Here is a 17,970-nt window from a genome sequence, read left to right as displayed (position 1 = left end):
TTCATGGTAACTACCCACTTGTACACTCCAACCCTATAGTACAAAGTTAACCTGTGCTCTTAGCTGTGTTTTACTTTAGCTTACAACCTATGTTCAGTCTTTCCTGCATTACTCCCTTGCAGGTTCACTGTTTAAATAAGAACCTGCCATCTCTTTCTATGTTTCAGTCTATAATGCACGGGCATATAATGCATGCATAGTAGCTTAAGTTGGCATACTGAAAACCTTGCCATTTTTAAAACCACAAATCAGTTATTAAAGTAAGATACTTGTTTAGTGTCAAGGAGAAAGGATGCTGCTGCTCTCATTAATAATTCTTGGGGTACAAGATAGAATTTCCCACTGAGTAAATGCAAATATGGATATCTGCATTGTGTGGTCAGTATATTAGCAGTCAGGAACTACCACATTCTAATCCTCTCTGACAAACAGTATGGGTCTCGACATGTCACCTTCTTCAGCTCTCCTATCTGTAAAATAGCAATAATATTTTCTTACTTGCAGGGTTGTTATATGACGTGAATAGAATCACTGAATTTATAATTTGTAATGGGCTCCCTAAAGCATGACAAAGAAAGCAAATGAATGATCAGCCTTAATGGAATACTACTGTATCTGTGAATTTACAGAACTGGTACAGTGGTAAAGTAAGCACGAAGGAAGAAAGCTGTCAAAAGGTAGCTTCTAGTAGTATTTAGGAGCAACCCACCTGTTGAATTATTTGCCATATCATACATGTAGTGTCTCTGGAACCAGAAATTAAATGGATCCCACAGAAATCTATAGCCAAGCAGGTCACAATATCTACAAAGGAAAGGAAACAGTTGAAATGCAAAATTAAGGTAAAAGTTTTGTCAGCATTTAAGATTAGTTTTACATATAGTAGCCATGAGCTGCTGCACACTGTTCCAGCAGTGAGCGAATAGAAACAAAACTGCCAACTCCACAGCATGAGCACTGCATAAATTTTGACAACTGAAAAAGATGTATATTGGGCTTTGTAAAAAAGCTCCAGCCTGGAATAAAAAACCATTAAATATAAATCATTAAGCTATCCAACAGTTTGTTTTTAATTGAAATGGTCCTATCAATATTTGTATAGTATTTCCATTAGTTCTGACTGAACCTACAAAAGGCAGTTATAAAAATAAAAGAAATTAGCAAATTCTTATATACAACATATCTTGCAATTCCTGTGTGTTCAACCTGCCTTGTCCAAACACACTGGCCTAGTATTTCTTATACCAAAATGAGCCTTGTAATGCTCAAAGCATTAAACCTACACACTACAAAACTTTTATACAAGTTTTAATTTCATAAATTAAAACTAAGACCTAACTTACCCATGTGTCTGATATGCTGTCCTATCAGTTTGCCTTTTGTAAGCGATGTCACTCTGATACTATTGTCCCAATGTCCTCCACTAAACAGCAACTTTGCATCATGGGACACTGCAAATAGTTTGGAGGTGATCTCTAGCCCTGGAGCAAAAGGGCCACTCATGCTACGCTGGGTTCTACAAATAAATTTTACAGTTAAGATGTGCCCTCTGATAATATTATGATCTGTCACATGCTTATAAACAAACAAAAGCAACCAGTAAATAACCAACACACAAAAACAGTAGGAATGAAAGCATGGTGCCACTGGGCGTTGCTACACGTGCAATTAATGTGACTGAATACACTCGGGCTCAATTTGAACCTAGATAAACTAATCCCAATATCATTGTCTATGTATGTGTTTAAGTGCAGTAATTTACTGTGCTGCTGGATACTACTTGTATCTGACAGGACTATCCAGCAGCGCAATAAATTAGTCTACTGTGCCCTAATTGTCACACATGTGCAGACATTGATGCTTTACTTCAGAGGAAATTAGTCTGCTGTGCAGTAAAGCATCATGTGTAAACACACCCACTAATTTCAGTAGCAAAAATCTAATTCCTTTCATGGAGGGCAGGAATTTACTATCTTTCTTTTCATAGATTTCATAGACATTAGGGCTGGATGGGACCTCAGAAGATCATTGAGTCCAGCCCCCTGTCCCATGGACAAGAAGTCAGCTGGGGTCAAAGGATGCCAGCAAGATAAACGTCCAAATGTCTCTTAAAGGAGTCCACAGTAGGTGCTTGCACCACCTCTGGAGGCAGTCTGTTCCAGGCCTCAGACAGTAAAGAAGTTCTTCCTTCTGTCCAGTCTGAAACGGTTTTGGAGGAGTTTGTGACCATTTGACCTTGTTGCCCCTTGGGGAGCTCTGGTGAACAGGCGTTCTCTCAGATCCTGATCCTTTTCATGATATTTTACCTGAATTAAGGTTCTGAATTGAGATAACTGTGATTTATATAGTGTGTACACAGCATACAGTGTGATTTACTGAAAAAAGGAGCAAAGTTACCAAATGTGTTAAAAAGAAACATCATCTTTTCATGGAAAAAAAAAATCAATTTTATTTTCTTTTTTGTCTTTTAAGGAGTTCTCCTGTAAAAAAAAAATACTAAAAATGGCAATTACTTATTCAGGAGGTCTATTTCTCATGTGTGTTCAGTCATTTTGGTTATTTAAAAAACAACAACTTTAATTACCCTTCACTCTTGTTAGTACTATAAAGCTGAGGCTTACAGGTATTGCACAACTGACTAGTTAACTGCACAATTACCTGGAGATCAGCTACATCTGCAAAGTGGGAGTTTCCTTACATCCCCAGGGTGGGAGGACTACCTCTGCAGTGATCCTCTAGTCCAGGGAGTTTCCCTGCACCTTTGGGCAGGGAGATCACTTGTGTAGCAATCCTCCAGCCCCAGCGTTTTCCCTCCCCGTACCCCAAGGGCAGGGAAATTGCTGCAATGGGGCTCCTGCAGCCCTGGGGGTATGTGGGGCAACCCCATGGCTTGGAGCCTCTCAACTGGGGTACATGAGGTTTCCAGCTATGAAAGCCTGCTTCTTGTCAATGAAGGGGGAACCTGAGATCAGGCGCCCCTTGCACTGACAATAAGGCACTGTAACAGGGTAGCCTCTTCACCAGGTCTATGCCGACTGCCCATCTGTCTCTGGAGTAACCTCTTGCCTTGTTCGCCTGTTACACCTTGATAGAAAAAATATGAAAATTGTTACTAAGGCAGGAGGCTACCCATTTTCTTCGCCCTCCTGATCACCAGGGCCTTAGTACACGTTCCAGCCTCCCCTTTACATGTCCCATGCCTTCCAGATGTTTCTTCAGCAGTTGGCACACGGACCCGAGCTCTGGAGCCTCACATAGGACTCTCACTCCCCACCAGAGCTTGTGGTCCCAGCACCCCCACACTGGATTCTCTCACTTCTCTCTCTCAGCCCCTTCACCAGAGCCACTACTCTCGCCTCTCTCCAGGCCACTATGCCCCCTCTCAGGGCCTCTTCACTACGCCCCCTCTCCGGGCCACTACTCTGGGGAGCTTCCCTCTGGCTCCCCTTCTGCAGCCACAGGACTCTATGGTGAGCCTGCGTGCTGCCCAGGGTCCCTCCTTGTGACCCTGGCCCTGCCTCGGAGCTCACCTGGAGTCTGGGCTCCCCCTGTCAGGCCTTAGTTCCACCAGGGATGTGGGGCCAGGGTTAGGAGGCACCCCATACTCACCTTTCACTGGGGAGCTAACTGGCCTGGCATTTCCTGGGGGCTCCCACGTCACCAGGAGCCCCACCAGGCCACCCGTCCCTGGCAGGGTGCAGTTTTAGGTCTTACCCAGGATGAAGAGCCTCCAAGCCTTCCTCCTAGCTCCTGCTCTTACCTCCAGAATGCTGCACGCCACAGTGGAGCTGGATGGTGATGCTCCCTCAGCTGTAAGCAGCCAATTGCTGGCTGGACTATGTTTGAGAATGGCTGCCCTCATCAGGCACCTGGCAGCTGCCTGCCTCAGCCCTTAAAGTGGTAGGCACCCAAAAGGTGCCCTGCCACAGGCACAATGGGATCTAATCCACGGTCCCACAATTGCTCCTGCTATGGATGTGTGGTTTGGCAGGAGGCGCGACTATGAATCACGCATTAACTCCCATTGCGCCTTTACCTGCATGTGTACAGGGGGCCTAAGAGAAAGAAATAGTGGTCACTCTCATCCTTGACCCAATGCCAACAAATTACTTTGTTAAATTCCAGTCACTTATCTTGTGCAGAACTGGTAAGTGCAATAGAGGCTGCATACACGTCACTAAAGGCATTGCTGAACATGAAAATGTAAGAACCGACACCCTGAACATGAAAATGTAAGAACCGACACCCTGAACAGGCCAGAGATCCATCTAGCCTCACATCCTGTCTCCGATGGTAGCTAGTACCCAATGCTTTAGATAAGAACATAAGGCAACAATGGAACAGCACATGTATAACTAAGGGCAAGTTTGCAGAATCCTTATTATGGATTATAATGCATGGGAAGGAATGAGCCCAGCTTGACTCACAGTTCAGGGAGACTTCGCAAGGAAAAAATACATTTTAATGGCAAACCTGACTGAGAACAAAGGCAGAATTGTATGACATCTTGCAATGTCATTTGCACTGTTTTTGGAACAGGACTGTGAATTAATATTAGGGAATGTACAATTCTTCAAAAAATATCCAATATACTCTGGGAGCTAACTTGTTAAATAACATTTCAACAAATAGAAGGGGTGCTATCAAATCACTATCAAACTATTATTCTAGTATCTATCTTCAAAATATTTTGTTATAGTGGATGTCCACTACAGCACATTTTGTCCTCTTTACTTACTTAGGGTTTGTCACAGTTGTATCTTTGAGAAATGTAAAATAGTTAGAGATATTTCTATCATAAGGTAGCCACCCATGGGTTCCAACAATGTAATTCAGGCTTACAGTTACCTGAAAAAGTTTGAAAGAAATAAATTAAATTGTGTATTTGTGAAAAACATTCTTCTTGGTGCATCTTTCTCAATAAGAGAGCTTACATGTGAGCAAACATAGGCCCCTTGAGAGTTCACCTCCTAATCAATCATGCTCATAGTTGTGGATAGCACGATGGTAGGATGAAGCATTACTGTTCATCTTTTTGTATTTTTTCCCTTTTTTCTCAGTAATCAGTGGATTGCAATTCTGATTTATGCTGCATATACTGCTGACACAGAACAGTATATGTTCTAGATTAGCACGTGAGATGCAGCCTTGAAAGAAGGCTTATGATTTACATATGTATTTCACAGCCATTTAATTCTTGCGTTTTCTTTTCTTTGAAAATCAGTTGTAATAACTATCATTTAAACTTATGACAAATTTAAGATACTCCCAATAACATTTTTGTTCCTAAATCAGTGTGAATATAATCTCATTTGAATGCACTGCAGTACTTTTTCAGCAACCTGAAAGAAACAGAACCAAATCTTTAGATACACATGTGCAAATCCTAACTAATATAAGCACAAGTCATACATGTGCGTACTTAATTTGGTCTATGCAAATGTGAGTGAAGGAAGACAAGACAATCGGAAAATGCTCAGATGCTACAGGAAGGAGGGTAGTTACAAAAATCTAAATACAGAAAGTAACAACTTATTTATTCCCAACATCATCAGGATCAGGAACATTACTGTACCCATACTTTTATCAATACAAAATTTAATTTTAGGAACAATGCAGTCATGTGTAATGCACATAAATCAGAATAGATTTCCAATGATAAAAATTAAGGATCATAGAATCATAGAAAATTAGAGCTGGAAGGAACCTCAGGAAGTCATCTAGTCCAACCCCCCACTCAAAGGCTCTTACAGGAGTAAAGAATGCACTGCAGCTATTAAGACTCCAATATAACAGTTTAGAAAAACAAGAGAGTTGACATAGTTTCACAGTTGGTAGGGTTGGAAGAGACCTGAGCAGATCATCAAGTGCGACCCCCTGCCATGGCAGGAAAGAGTACTGGGGTCAAATGACACCGGCGAGGTGTTCATCCAGCCTCCTTTTAAAGACCCCCAGGGCACCACTTCTCTTGGAAGCTGGTTCCAAATCCTAGTCGCTCTGACAGTGAAGTAGCGCCTCCTGATGTCTAGTCTGAATCTACCCTCTGCTATCTTGCAACCGTTATTTCTTGTCACTCCTGGTAATGCTCAGGGGAACAGGGACTTCCCCAATGCCTGCTGGTCCCCCCCTGACCAGTTTGTAAATGGCCACTAGATCCCCCCTCAGCCTTCTCTTGTGGAGCCTGAACAGGTTCAGGTCCCTTAGCCTCTCCTCACAGGGCCTGCCCTGCTGACTCCTGATCATGCGGGTGGCACTACTCTCGACCCTCCCCATGCTGTCCACATCCTTCCTGAAGTGCGGTGCCCAGAACTGGACGCAGTACTCTAACTGCAGCCTGACCAGTGTTGCATAGAGGGGGAGGATCACCTGCTTGGACCTGCTTGAGATGCATCTGTGGATGCATGACAAGGTATGGTTGGCCTTCCTGATCGCTTCCCCACACTGTCAGCCCATGTTCATTTTGGCATCAATAATGACTCCAAGATCCTTTTCTGCCTCTGCACTGATGAGAAGGGAGTTCCCCAGTGTGTAGGTCTGCAGCTGGTCCTTCCTCCCCAGTTGCAGTACCTTGCACTTGTCAGTGCTGAAACCCATCCTGTTCTCATCCGCCCACCCCTGTAACCTGTCTAGGTCCAACTGCAGCCTATTCTTCCCTTTTAGTGTGCCCACTTCCCCCCACATCTTAGTGTCACCTGCAAATTTGAACAGGGTGCTTTTTACCCCCTCGTCCAAGTTGCTGACGAAGATGTTGAACAGTGTGGGCCCGAGGATCGAGCCCTGTGGAACCCCACTGCCCACATCCCTCCAGGTCGAAAATGACCCGTCTACCACCACTCTCTGGGTTAGGCCCTCCAGCCAACTAGTGACTCATTTGACTGTGTAGGTGTCGAAGCCACAGTCCCCTAGTTTTTTAATGAGAATGGGGTAAGAGACAGTGTCGAAAGCCTTCCTGAAGTCCAGAAACATTACCCCTGCGTCTAAGGATTTTGTGACCTGGCCATAGGAGGCCACCAGGTTGGTCTGACAGGACTTGCCTCTAATGAACGCGTGTTGGTTGCCCCTAAGCATAATCTCCCCTGCTGGCCCCTCGTGGACATGCGCCAGGATAATTTTCTCAAAAAGCTTCCCTAGGACCGAGGTAAGACTAACAAGCCTATAGTTTCCTGGGTCCTCCTTCCTCCCTTTTTTGAAAATGGGAACCACATTTGACCTTTTCCAGTCATGCTGCAGTACAGTATGGATCAAGTTGGTTATTTACATTGCTGAGGAGGTACCTTGTTTTAACACCTTGTCTATGTCTTATATTTCTTTTTGATTAATGTCATTTCACACTACAAACACTCAGCTTATAACTTTGTCCTTACCTTAGGACAAGTGGGCACTGTTCAGATATAGGAATGATGGTTTCTCTATAACTTAGAAAAAATCATTATTCAGGAATTTCTAATGAAAATCTGACTGCCCAGCATTTCACTTCTGACTCACCAAGATCTCTGGGCTCCCCTGAGACATAAAGGAACGTGACTGGTTTCTAGGGACAGCCGCCTTCACAATGGGAACACCATCACTGATTCCCTAAGAAAAATGACAGTTTTAGCTGGCAAACATCGAGAGATGGTACAGATAATTCAGTGACTTACTAGAAACAGGAAAAAAACCACTAAATTATAGTACTGGGTATAGGTACACGTATATCTAAAATGGCTGCATTTTGCCACTAATATCAGAGGGTGATATTCTAACCCTATTTAAGTCAGTGGGAGTTCTGTCACTGAAATCAATGGGCCAGGACTTCATACATGACTTTGTCCAACCACAGGGCAGTCACTTAAGAAGCAGGGAGACATGTCTAGGGATGCAAAAAATGATTAAAAGAATAGCATTTAGATGGTCAAAATAAGCGTTACATAACTACTGTAAGATAAGAGCCAGTAACTTGTGGCATTCAACACTTACAAACTCATTACAAAGGAAAAACTGATTCCATATGGATATACTATATTCTTTAAATTGTTGGTTTATGACCTTTTATTCAGTATAGCAACAAGTTTTAGAACAGACATAGAAGACGTGCTGTGCCTGTCAACTTATACCTCAATGAAAAATGACTTAAGCTCAGGGAGATGCTGGAAAAGATTCAGGGTGGCAGTATCACTTTTGGTCAGCTTCTGCACCACTTCTTCCGCAGATAATCTAGGAGGATGAGGTTCCTAGGAAAAAATACAGTCAAAATTATACAAGATCTTTAATAGGTTTATTCAAGTCACATAGGATGTGTCTACAAGGAACAAAGCAGCACTATGCCAAGATATCATGTACTAACTCAGTGGGTGCTAGCTCAGGAACTAAAGGCAGGATAGCTGTGTTATTGTGCCATGTTTATTAGCTTCTGGTTAGTACTTTCATAGATTTCATAGACATTAGGGCTGGAAGGGACCTCGGAAGATCATCGAGTCCAGCCCCCTGCCCAAAGGGCAGGAAGTCAGCTGGGGTCATAGGATCCCAGCAAGGTAAGCATCCAGTTTGCTCTTGAAGGTGTTCAATGTAGGCGCTTGAACCACCTCCGGTGGCAGGCTGTTCCAGACCTTGGGGGCTCGGACAGTAAAGAAATTATTCCTTATGTCCAGCCTGAAACGGTCTTGTAGTAGTTTATGACCATTCGACCTAGTCGTCATCCCTTGGGGCGCTCTGGTGAACAAACGTTCCCCCAGATACTGGCGGTCACCCCTGATAAAATTGTAGGTGGCCATCAGATCACCCCTGAGCCTGCGCTTTTCCAGGCTAAAGAGCCCCAGGGCTCTCAGCCTGTCATCGTAGGGTCTGCTTCCCTGACCTCTGATCATGCACGTGGCTCTTCTCTGGACTCTCTCAAGCTTCTCCACATCCTTTTTGCATTGTGGAGCCCAAAACTGGATGCAGTACTCCAGCTGCGGCCACACTTAGCCTGATGACTAATACTTTTTAGCTTGTGAGCCATGCTACAGTAACACAATTGTACTGCTTCTGGTTGTGGAAAAAGTGCACACTAGGCTAGTGAGAAATCTCTCTCTGCATGATGCTGCCTTGTGCCATGGGGTAGGACAGGTGTTTACTTTCAGCTCTGCAAATTTCCCTAAAGAGAAGCCAAGGGAGGGAGGCGTACAAGCATTCCAGCCCTGTGGCTAGAGAGCAACAGAGCTGCCTCAAAGGTGAGCTCTTCAATTAAGGTGAAGCTGCTCCCTTGCTTTTCTTCGCCCCCATGGCAAACAAGGTGTCTCCAGCCTGCCTCTGCCTCCCATCCCCTGCACAGCTCTAGGTATCCAGGAGGCAATGCAGCTGGATCTGCCTGAGGAATGGCAGAATACCCCTGCTGCTCAGTGTATCCTTCCAAGTTACCCCAGAGGGATGCAAAGGGGCAGAAGGCAGATGGGCCTGGGCTGGAGCTGTCCTGGAGCCCTGGGGAGAATGCCCCACCCCTACCTGGTCACCTCTAAATAGCCGATTGTCAGGATGGGCAGGAGGTGCATTCGCCTATGGTTCAAACTATCCTGGACCCCTTTTTGTGCTAGGAGAGAGACTTGTAGCCAAGCAAACACACCCATAAGTTATTCAGGGTAAGGCAAGAATGTTGACCTTTCCTACACACATGTGGATACACCTATTTTAGTTATTTCAAAAGTTGAGGTGTTCAGGGAGAATTTTCAAAGGCTCTTAAGTGACTCTGGAGTCTAATTCCTATTTTAAAAAGTGACATAGATTCTCAAGTGCTTAAAATTCATTAAAGATTAACAGGACTTTGGTCCTCAAGGGTACTTGCCTCCTACTGCCAGGGATGGATATGGAGATTTACCTTTAGCAGCTGACAGGGTGTTTGTCCAAAATTGTTAATCATCCCTTCTAAGGCTTTCCTTTCTTTCTCATCTGTTAAAGCATCCAAATCCACAGCTCCTGGAATCAATCAGAATGATGGAGGGTAGTAAAAAGAGGAAAAAAATCAAACCACAACACTATCTATACATAATTCACTGAGGAAAAAGATGTGAAACAAATGTAGAAAACTGAACATTATTTTTAACACCATCATCCTTTCCACAACAGAAAATTTCCAATGACAGCCTATGTATTTAGTCTTCTAAAGATTTCATTCTGCAAATATTCTGCATATAGAATTTCTAATGAAATCAATACATGCTTTGATTATAGAATCTGGTTCTGGAAAAATTTAACTTTCATCTATTTAAGGTATGTAAAACAACCCAGCATACACATTTTTCATTAAATATATCTTTTAGGTTTACCTTCTAAAACTTGTAAATTGTAAATTACTATGAGTAGACCAGAAAAAAAAATCCAGTTTCTTAATACACTATATTTTTTAAACAAGCCGAAGGAACATCAGCAATCCCTAAATAAGTGCTGAAGAGGTTTTTTTAAATTAAAGATTCACATTCCCTTATCGGAACATCAAATATTCTAGATGTGATGAATTTGCAAAATACTCTGCTATACTTCTGTTAATTCTGTCCTTTTACCATATGCTACATTACTAAATGTACATAGATACATTTCTTTCCAGATATTGCTCAGTAAACCACAAATATGACAGTAATGTCAAGGAAAAAGCACAAGGCTTTGTACCTTCATAACTACAATAATAGAATACATTGAGTGCCTCCACTGCAGCTGGTCCCCTCTGCTTGTAGCCAAAAATTAGATCTATCCATTCATGGAGATGAGCAGAGATGTACTCAGACTCCTAAGAGAAAGAATTTATGACAGCAATTGAAATAAAATCCTGGGCATAATATTCCTTTTTTTTTTTTTTTTTTAAAGGTACGCACTGTCTTCTGGGTGTCTCTACTGATGTTAAACACACAAAAAAAGATTTAAACATGCCCCAAAAGTGTACGTATGCCAACAGGTTGCAAAGACATAGAATATGCATGTCTATTTACCCTAGTTAATATGAAGTAAGGGGAACAGTTTAACATAGCAAAGGATTATAACAGAGTAATTGTGTGAAATTGAGAAAAGAAAAAATTAGAAAGATTATCAGTAAATTTCCTAATATTAACTATGAACAGTAGAATAATTTTCACAACAGTGGCAAAAAGTTCACCACTTTATATATGATTTCCTAAATAAAACAACAAACTCCCTTACAGTAAGATCTTAGAAACTTTGCTTTTTTCCCTTTTGGGTTAAGTTCAGAAGAGTGTGGTGCCACATACCGCAGTCAGCAGCTCTGCACACTGCAAGGTAGCAGAATGGGGGTTTTTTTTGGACCCCTGGATATCCAAGGGTCCAAAATCCTGTGCAAAATAAAAGTAGAGGGGCGCATGCAGCACGTGCAACTCGGAACTGGAGCCTGGCTGGCCAGTGTCATACTCCAGTTGCCAGCCAGGCTTCGAGTGAAAGGAGCACCACTCCCGCAGCCAGCCCCAGGACCCAAGTAATGCTGCTGGGGCCAGCCCAGTGCTGGCTCCAGACTACCTTACCCCACCCAGGGTAACTGGCTGCACATCAGAGAGCTTGTGGCACAGATGTTCCCGGGGGACAACTAGCAGTGGCACAAGGTGCCCCACTGCTAGTTGTCCTCGGGGAACCAAAACGTCCACACTTGTGTGGATGTGGCCTTGGAGGGCATTACACTCACAGCATTTTGAACTGTAAATTCAAACACTACTTCTAGGTAACCAACTCCTTTTCAGGTCTTCTTCCTAGAGAGTTTAGAATTCATGAATGTTTTTGTATTAACAACGTTAGGGAATTAAGATCTACTTGTTCATAAAGCAATATACAGATTAAATCAACTGTCATACAGCTTTCCCTCACAAAATTGTTATTGAGAAATGGAAACTGGTACGTGACACATCACAGTACAGTTCTAATTCTGCTCCCACTATCTTAAGTTAGCCATTGTGATACCAAGTACTATATTTCTGTTTCTTGGTACTTAATCCAAAGAAATCAACTTATCCTTTGTCTTACCAGTGCCTTCCTGTGTTTACAAATGAAATCTTCAGGTGAATGGGCCCATTTGGGGAGAATAACATCATTCACTACTTCTCTGGAGATCTGTAACTGACCCAAGTTAAAACCTAGGAAGTCAAAATGAGACAACTTAGTTTAAAACTCATGACAATGTTTCAAATACCTTAATCATTATAAAGAGATTAAAAAGGTAGATTTGTCTCCTGTACTAGATGTTATATTCGAGACACATGGAAGGAGATCAAAGTGCTTCAGAGAAAGATAGTGCTCTTAATAGTATCGGAGGGACAGTTTTGCTCTGAAGTTTTTAAACAGGTATATGATATCTGGTAAAATTTTCAAAACTATTTAAATAACTTAGGAACTTAAATCACAATGTTAAAAGTGACTAATTAATTTAGGTTGCAGGTCTGCAAACACTTAATGCTAATTTTTCATGGACTTCATGGCTCTTAAAGATTTTACTCCAAAGCTGTAATGGGCTTTACATGCCAGTCTTAAAACTGTTGTTTTTCTTTAACAGCATAAACGCAATACAAATCCTTCTTGTAAACTGGCCTCTGGGAAATGAGACATCAAGCATGATTTTTTTTCCTAGCTAATAAGTGAAGTGAAAAAATAACAAAAAAATATAGGTCTCCTACCAATATGCAGGGAAGCTGTTTTTCAATAAACATAGTTTACAGAATGTAACAGCTTTTATTTCTTCTAAAAAATCTTGGAACCTTAGACTTCTGTAAATTCCAGTTATTTTAGAACACTTCTGAAAATGCTAATTAGCATTGATTCTACAGACCCACCAAAAACAAATAAAAGATCCTATATAATTTAAGAATGCCCTTGTTCTTTCACAAAAGAAAAAAGACAGGGGAAGCAAGTTATCCAGGATCAATGCAGTTTAAATTGTAAATATTTTAAAAACGTAACGGTTTTGTTCTTTTGTTAACCAAATGTTACTACTTTTAGCCATCCTGACATTTTTTCTCCAAATTTGAAATCACACGATTAAACAGTGGCTTAACATAACTGATATCTTGGTAAATGATTAAAAGATAGCATGATCTTGAGAACAGTTTTCCTGAGTACATTGAAACAGGTTGCAACAATTCTTAATAAAGAAGCATGAGAGGTATAGTCTACATAATTCGTTCCAAAAATTCTGTTTACCATTTTGATTCTGTAAAAACTCTGGGAAGCAGAAGAACTCTGGAATAAGCTCCTTCACATCATTTGGGTTGTCCATGAGAGCCTGCCACATAGCAGGAATGGAATGGAACTGCCGGTCTGCACAATCAAACCTGTAGGTTGGAAAAGACAAATTACATTTTGATTACTCTCATAAAACCATCCTTGAAGAACCTGAGGAGAAAAAGAGGGAGAAGGATGATATTAATTTGCTCACAATATACCTGCCACTCTGAAGCTGGATATGAAGTGTGGTAAAAGGTTCTACCCGAATGAGGTAATGCATCACACCAGCAGCATTTGAATAGTGTGTACCATAGTGAAATTTGTCAATAATCCCAAGAGGATCTTCAAAATTCTCGTATCTAAATGGAGAGATATCTTTATAAACATCATAATGATATAACTATATACATTTATAATTAGGCATGCTTGCTTAGTTATTATTAAGTAGCTATTACCAAATAATCTAAATACAATTAATATCTCTGTCTAACTACAAGTATAACTACTTTTTCTACAGTGCACTAATACACAGACTATGGTTATGTACAGAAACAACATAAATGTTTTACGAAATAAAAAAAACAAAAAACAAACCCAGGGGGACTATAGCAATTCTGTTAAAATATAAGGATCAATATATACCAAATACCTCAAACTGTACAAAGAATAAAGGTATTTAACATTTAAGTAAGTGCCAGATCTTTCCATTTTAGATTGCAAGAGATTCAACTGGCAAGATATTCCACTGCTATGACACCAAATATTTTGTATCCTTGAAGGTTGTGAGCCTGGCAGAAACAACTATGTTGTCTACACTGTACAGACAGGGTGATCCCTACATGTAAGAATGGATGAACACCGATCTGACATCAGTTCCAGAAAGACTCACAAGCCTGTGTCAGAGTACTTTAACCTCCTTGGACCTTCCATTGCCGACTTCAGAAGGCTCTTAGATAACAAAACTTTAAAATTGAACTTGAATAGGAAATAGCAGACCAATAAATCATCCACAGACTGGATTATGTTAAGTATGGGCTAAACCAAGGGTGCTCAAACTCTGATCTGCAAGCCAAATGAGGCCCAGGGACCCATAGGTATCCAGCCCATGAGGCTCCCCATGGATCGGGAAACTTGGTGGCAGGAGAGTGGTGGCAATAAATATGGCCATCCCCTTGCCCTGGCTGCCAAACTCCCAAATCCCAGGACAGGTTGGAGCCAGGTCACGCCCCTTCTCCTCACCTCAACAGCTAGATGAGGCCCCTCTCCTTGTACCAGATGGGGCTGGACCATACCACATTTCCCCCATGGGGCTGGACTGGAGTCAGTCAAGCCCCCTTTCCCCTGTAGGGATGGGCCACACACCCCTTTCCCCCACATGGGGCTGGGCTGGGGTTGGGACAAGCCCCTCTCCCCAAAAGGGCAGGGTCTCACCCCCTGCCCACTGTGGGGCCAGGTTGGAGCCAGGATGCTCCCTGCCCTCCTCCGCACAGCTGAATGAGGCCCTGCTGCAACTGCCCCATGTCAGATCAGGACCACCAGCCAGATCTGGCCCTCAGATAGCCAGGGTACTGCCTATTTGGGCCACTGGCCAAAGAGGTTGAACACCATGGGTGCGTCCACACGATGCAAACTTGCAGCACGGGGAGAAAATTAGATCGATGTTTAAAAAAGCAGAGCAGGGCATGGTCCCTGACTGTGCCCTGAGGCAACCAGAGGCTGGGTCCTCCACAGAGACGCTCTGGCTGCCAGAGCGTCTCTATGGTTGGCCCTCACCCTGGTGCTGAAACATGCAGCCAATCAAGCCGTGTGTTCAGCACCAGGGCTTCAGTGCCAGTGAGTAAGGGGTTGGGGGGGCTGGAGGAGGGGGGAGGGGACCATGGGGGGACCCCCGACAGCCCCACCCACTTCCCCAGCCCCCCCGAGGCCCCGGCCCCCCTGCCAGCCCCCCCCAAGACTCCCCGAGCCCTGCCCTAGCTGGCCCCTCCCCCTGCCCTGACCGGCCCCATCCCCCCAAGCCCCCCCAACCCATACTTAAAAAAAACGAACAAAAAAACCCAAAAAACCCTGGCACTTACCAGCAGTTGGAGCTGCCGTTTGGCTGCCTGGGGCCCCACCCGCACAGTGCGGGGCAGGGTGACAGCCCCAGTGGCCCCAGTCTGAGCCCTCCTGCCTCCCCGCTGTCCTGTGCTGGCCGGCGGGCTCTGCCAGGTGGCCATGGAGCACCCCACCCCTGCTTCTAAGGTAAGCAGAGCATTTTTTCCCCATTTTTTTCCTGGGTTTTTTTTAAGTGATGGTGCCTGGGGTTGTGGGAGTAGCCATGGGGACCTGGGGGTGCAAGTTGGGGGGGGTAAGGCTGGGTGGGGCAGCCATTGGGGGGCCTGGGGGCTTCTGGGGCCCAGCCAATTGGTACCTGGGGACACCACCCCTTGTGCCAGCTGGCAGTACAGGGATGGGGCAGCCATTGGGGGGGCTGCAGGAACTGACGGGGGATGGGGCCAGGTGAGGCAATAATTGGGGGACTGGGGTGGGGCATCTGGGCCTTGCAAGGGGGTGGTAGCCCCTGTCAGGGCCATTTGGCCCCCTTTGGGGGCCTGTACCCCTTGTTTGGGGGGTTGAACCCCCTGTTGGGGGGCCATCACCCTGTGGGAGTGCAGCAAAACATGTATTGATGAAACATATTTAGAGTTCACTGTATTTTAATATGAGACTTGCTTTAACTCTGTAAGATATATCAATAAAACACTGTCCAACTGATCACTGTCTCTTTCTTGCTCTGTCTTTATAGTGGTCTTTTGTTTTACTTGTGGAGGAACATGGATTTGGGGGTATTTTACAGAGTGACTTTGGGATTTTTTTTTATTTTTATCAGGGATTTTTCAGTTTTCCAATAGGGAACACCAGAATTCCTGCTAGGGAGGCCAGTGGCAGAACCCTGCTTGCTCAGAGCTGGCACCTTGGACCCATCTGGCTGTGGCTGACCTCCTGGATACATGGGGCCAGGAGGACATGTTTTGACAGTTCAAAGCAGGCCACCACACCCGGAACGTCTTCCGGGTGATAGCTGCCCAGATGGCCGGGCAGGGAGCACAAATGGCAGTAGTGCCGCACAAAAGCCAACACTGCAACCGCAGTCCACTGGCAGCTGGCCCAGAGGGGTAGAGGCATCTCTACTGGCTCTGCAGTCCCCATCCGAGTCTGGCAGATCCACAGCAGGTCAAAGCCAGGTAGCAACCCCCACTGCCAGACTGCTGCAGTGGGTATAGGGTGCAGGGAACTCTCAGGGCTGCTTCAGCAGTCCAGCTGGCACAAGGGGTAGTGTCCCCAGGTACCAATTGGCTGGGCCCCAGAAGCTCCTAAAAGCTAGTAGTCCTGAACTACTTGCCAGGGCGGCTTTTTATACTGCTGGGGCCAGGACAGGGTAGCTTTTTATACAGCTGGGGACAGCACAGGTGCTGGCCCTGGGCTCTAGCTCCCCCTGGCTGAAGATCCGGGAGGAGCCAGGCTGGGTTATTTTTCCCCAAGTGGCACAATTTGCTCCACAACAAAGTACATGTCTGAGCATGTGTGCTGAAGCAAAAAGTACCGGCTCAGATTTGCACCACCTCTATTTAAGCTGCTGCAAGCACACGTGCTTGCATGTGTAGATGCGCCCCATTAGTCTAAACCAGGACCCTTATTCCATTACCTGGATTAGTTTTTATAATATGCAAGTCCCTCGATGGGTTAACTGCATTTTTTCCCCTCTCCTACTCACCTTGCCTCTCTCACCAGCGCCTCCTCACTTTCCCTCCCCCCCTTCACAGCATCTGATGAAGTAAGCCCTTCGCTTATGAAAGCTTATGCTATAAATCTCTAATTTAGCTAGTCTGTAAAGTGCAAATCTACCCTGCCTTTATAAAGATCTGTAGCCACAAACTCAAAGCCCAAGAACCAACTTCAACCATGGATAGCAGTTAAATAATTCCTTCATGCCTCAAGTGTTTGTAGAAGAAAACCTGCTTGGTAAGATCCTCAACATATGGCATTTGACAAGCCAAAGGATTTGTTCCCTACTAGAGCCAAATCCATGATTCACTATGCTCATACCATGAGTGCAAGAGACTGATATCAGTGCATAGAATCAGCTATCAGAAGAAACTGAACTCATTTCAAAGATGAGATTTTAGCTCAAAAAAAAAAAAAAAAAGCCAAGGGAAGACCAAATTCAGAAATAGTACCAATCTCTCCTTCCAGTTCAGTCCACCACTCTTATTTCATATGAACCACTTCTATTCAGAAAAAGGAATCAGACACAGGATAAGTCACTTTAAAGCGTCTGGGTCAAGTCAACTGCAGAGGGGTGACTCTGGGTTAGTTCATAACACTTCATTTCTTCACTCCATCCTTTCCATCCCGCCCTCCTTTTAAATAAACCAACTTAAAGATTTGATCTTCTAGAACTGAAGACAGTAAAACTTGTTTTTCCATTGCTTCCAATATAATTACCTAGCATTTTCCTAGTTAACTCTGCAAATACATTTCTATCAAATAAAAAGGTTAATAGTATTTAACATCAGTCACAGAAATTAAGGAATTAGCAAAACGAACAATTATTATTAGTCTGAAAACCTTCCACCAAGAAGAAATAGAATTTGAGAAAGAAATGGAAATAATAAAAAATACCTACTTTTCTTTCACAGCTTTAGCATTCTTTTCATTCACTACCCCAATGGGCTTGGACAGATCTCTGAAAACAGCAGGATTATTCAGGTCCAACTCTTCTGAAGTATAATCTCTAAGGACCCAGGGAAACTAGAAAATGGTAGT

General features: G+C 43.7%; 1 protein-coding gene across 2 annotated transcripts in view; it reads right to left on the bottom strand.

The window, feature by feature from the left end:
* NBEAL1 (neurobeachin like 1) overlaps positions 1 to 17,970 on the bottom strand; it is a 144,931-nt gene that overhangs the window by 15,617 nt on the left and 111,344 nt on the right. For both annotated transcript variants that reach the window (XM_059727082.1, XM_059727083.1), the window contains 11 exons: positions 17,831 to 17,955; positions 13,383 to 13,523; positions 13,141 to 13,271; positions 11,971 to 12,080; positions 10,618 to 10,735; positions 9,830 to 9,927; positions 8,094 to 8,210; positions 7,486 to 7,575; positions 4,739 to 4,848; positions 1,344 to 1,516; positions 710 to 804 (listed from right to left, as the gene is read on the bottom strand). In XM_059727082.1, coding sequence (XP_059583065.1) covers positions 710 to 804; positions 1,344 to 1,516; positions 4,739 to 4,848; positions 7,486 to 7,575; positions 8,094 to 8,210; positions 9,830 to 9,927; positions 10,618 to 10,735; positions 11,971 to 12,080; positions 13,141 to 13,271; positions 13,383 to 13,523; positions 17,831 to 17,955 — 1,308 coding nt within the window. The remainder of the gene's footprint in view (positions 1 to 709; positions 805 to 1,343; positions 1,517 to 4,738; positions 4,849 to 7,485; positions 7,576 to 8,093; positions 8,211 to 9,829; positions 9,928 to 10,617; positions 10,736 to 11,970; positions 12,081 to 13,140; positions 13,272 to 13,382; positions 13,524 to 17,830; positions 17,956 to 17,970) is intronic.

This window comes from Alligator mississippiensis, chromosome 4 (genome assembly GCF_030867095.1).
Source record: "Alligator mississippiensis isolate rAllMis1 chromosome 4, rAllMis1, whole genome shotgun sequence".
Lineage (NCBI taxonomy): Eukaryota > Metazoa > Chordata > Crocodylia > Alligatoridae > Alligator > Alligator mississippiensis.
The sequence above is the reverse complement of the archived record's forward strand: the minus strand, read 5'-3'. Positions and strand labels throughout refer to the sequence as shown.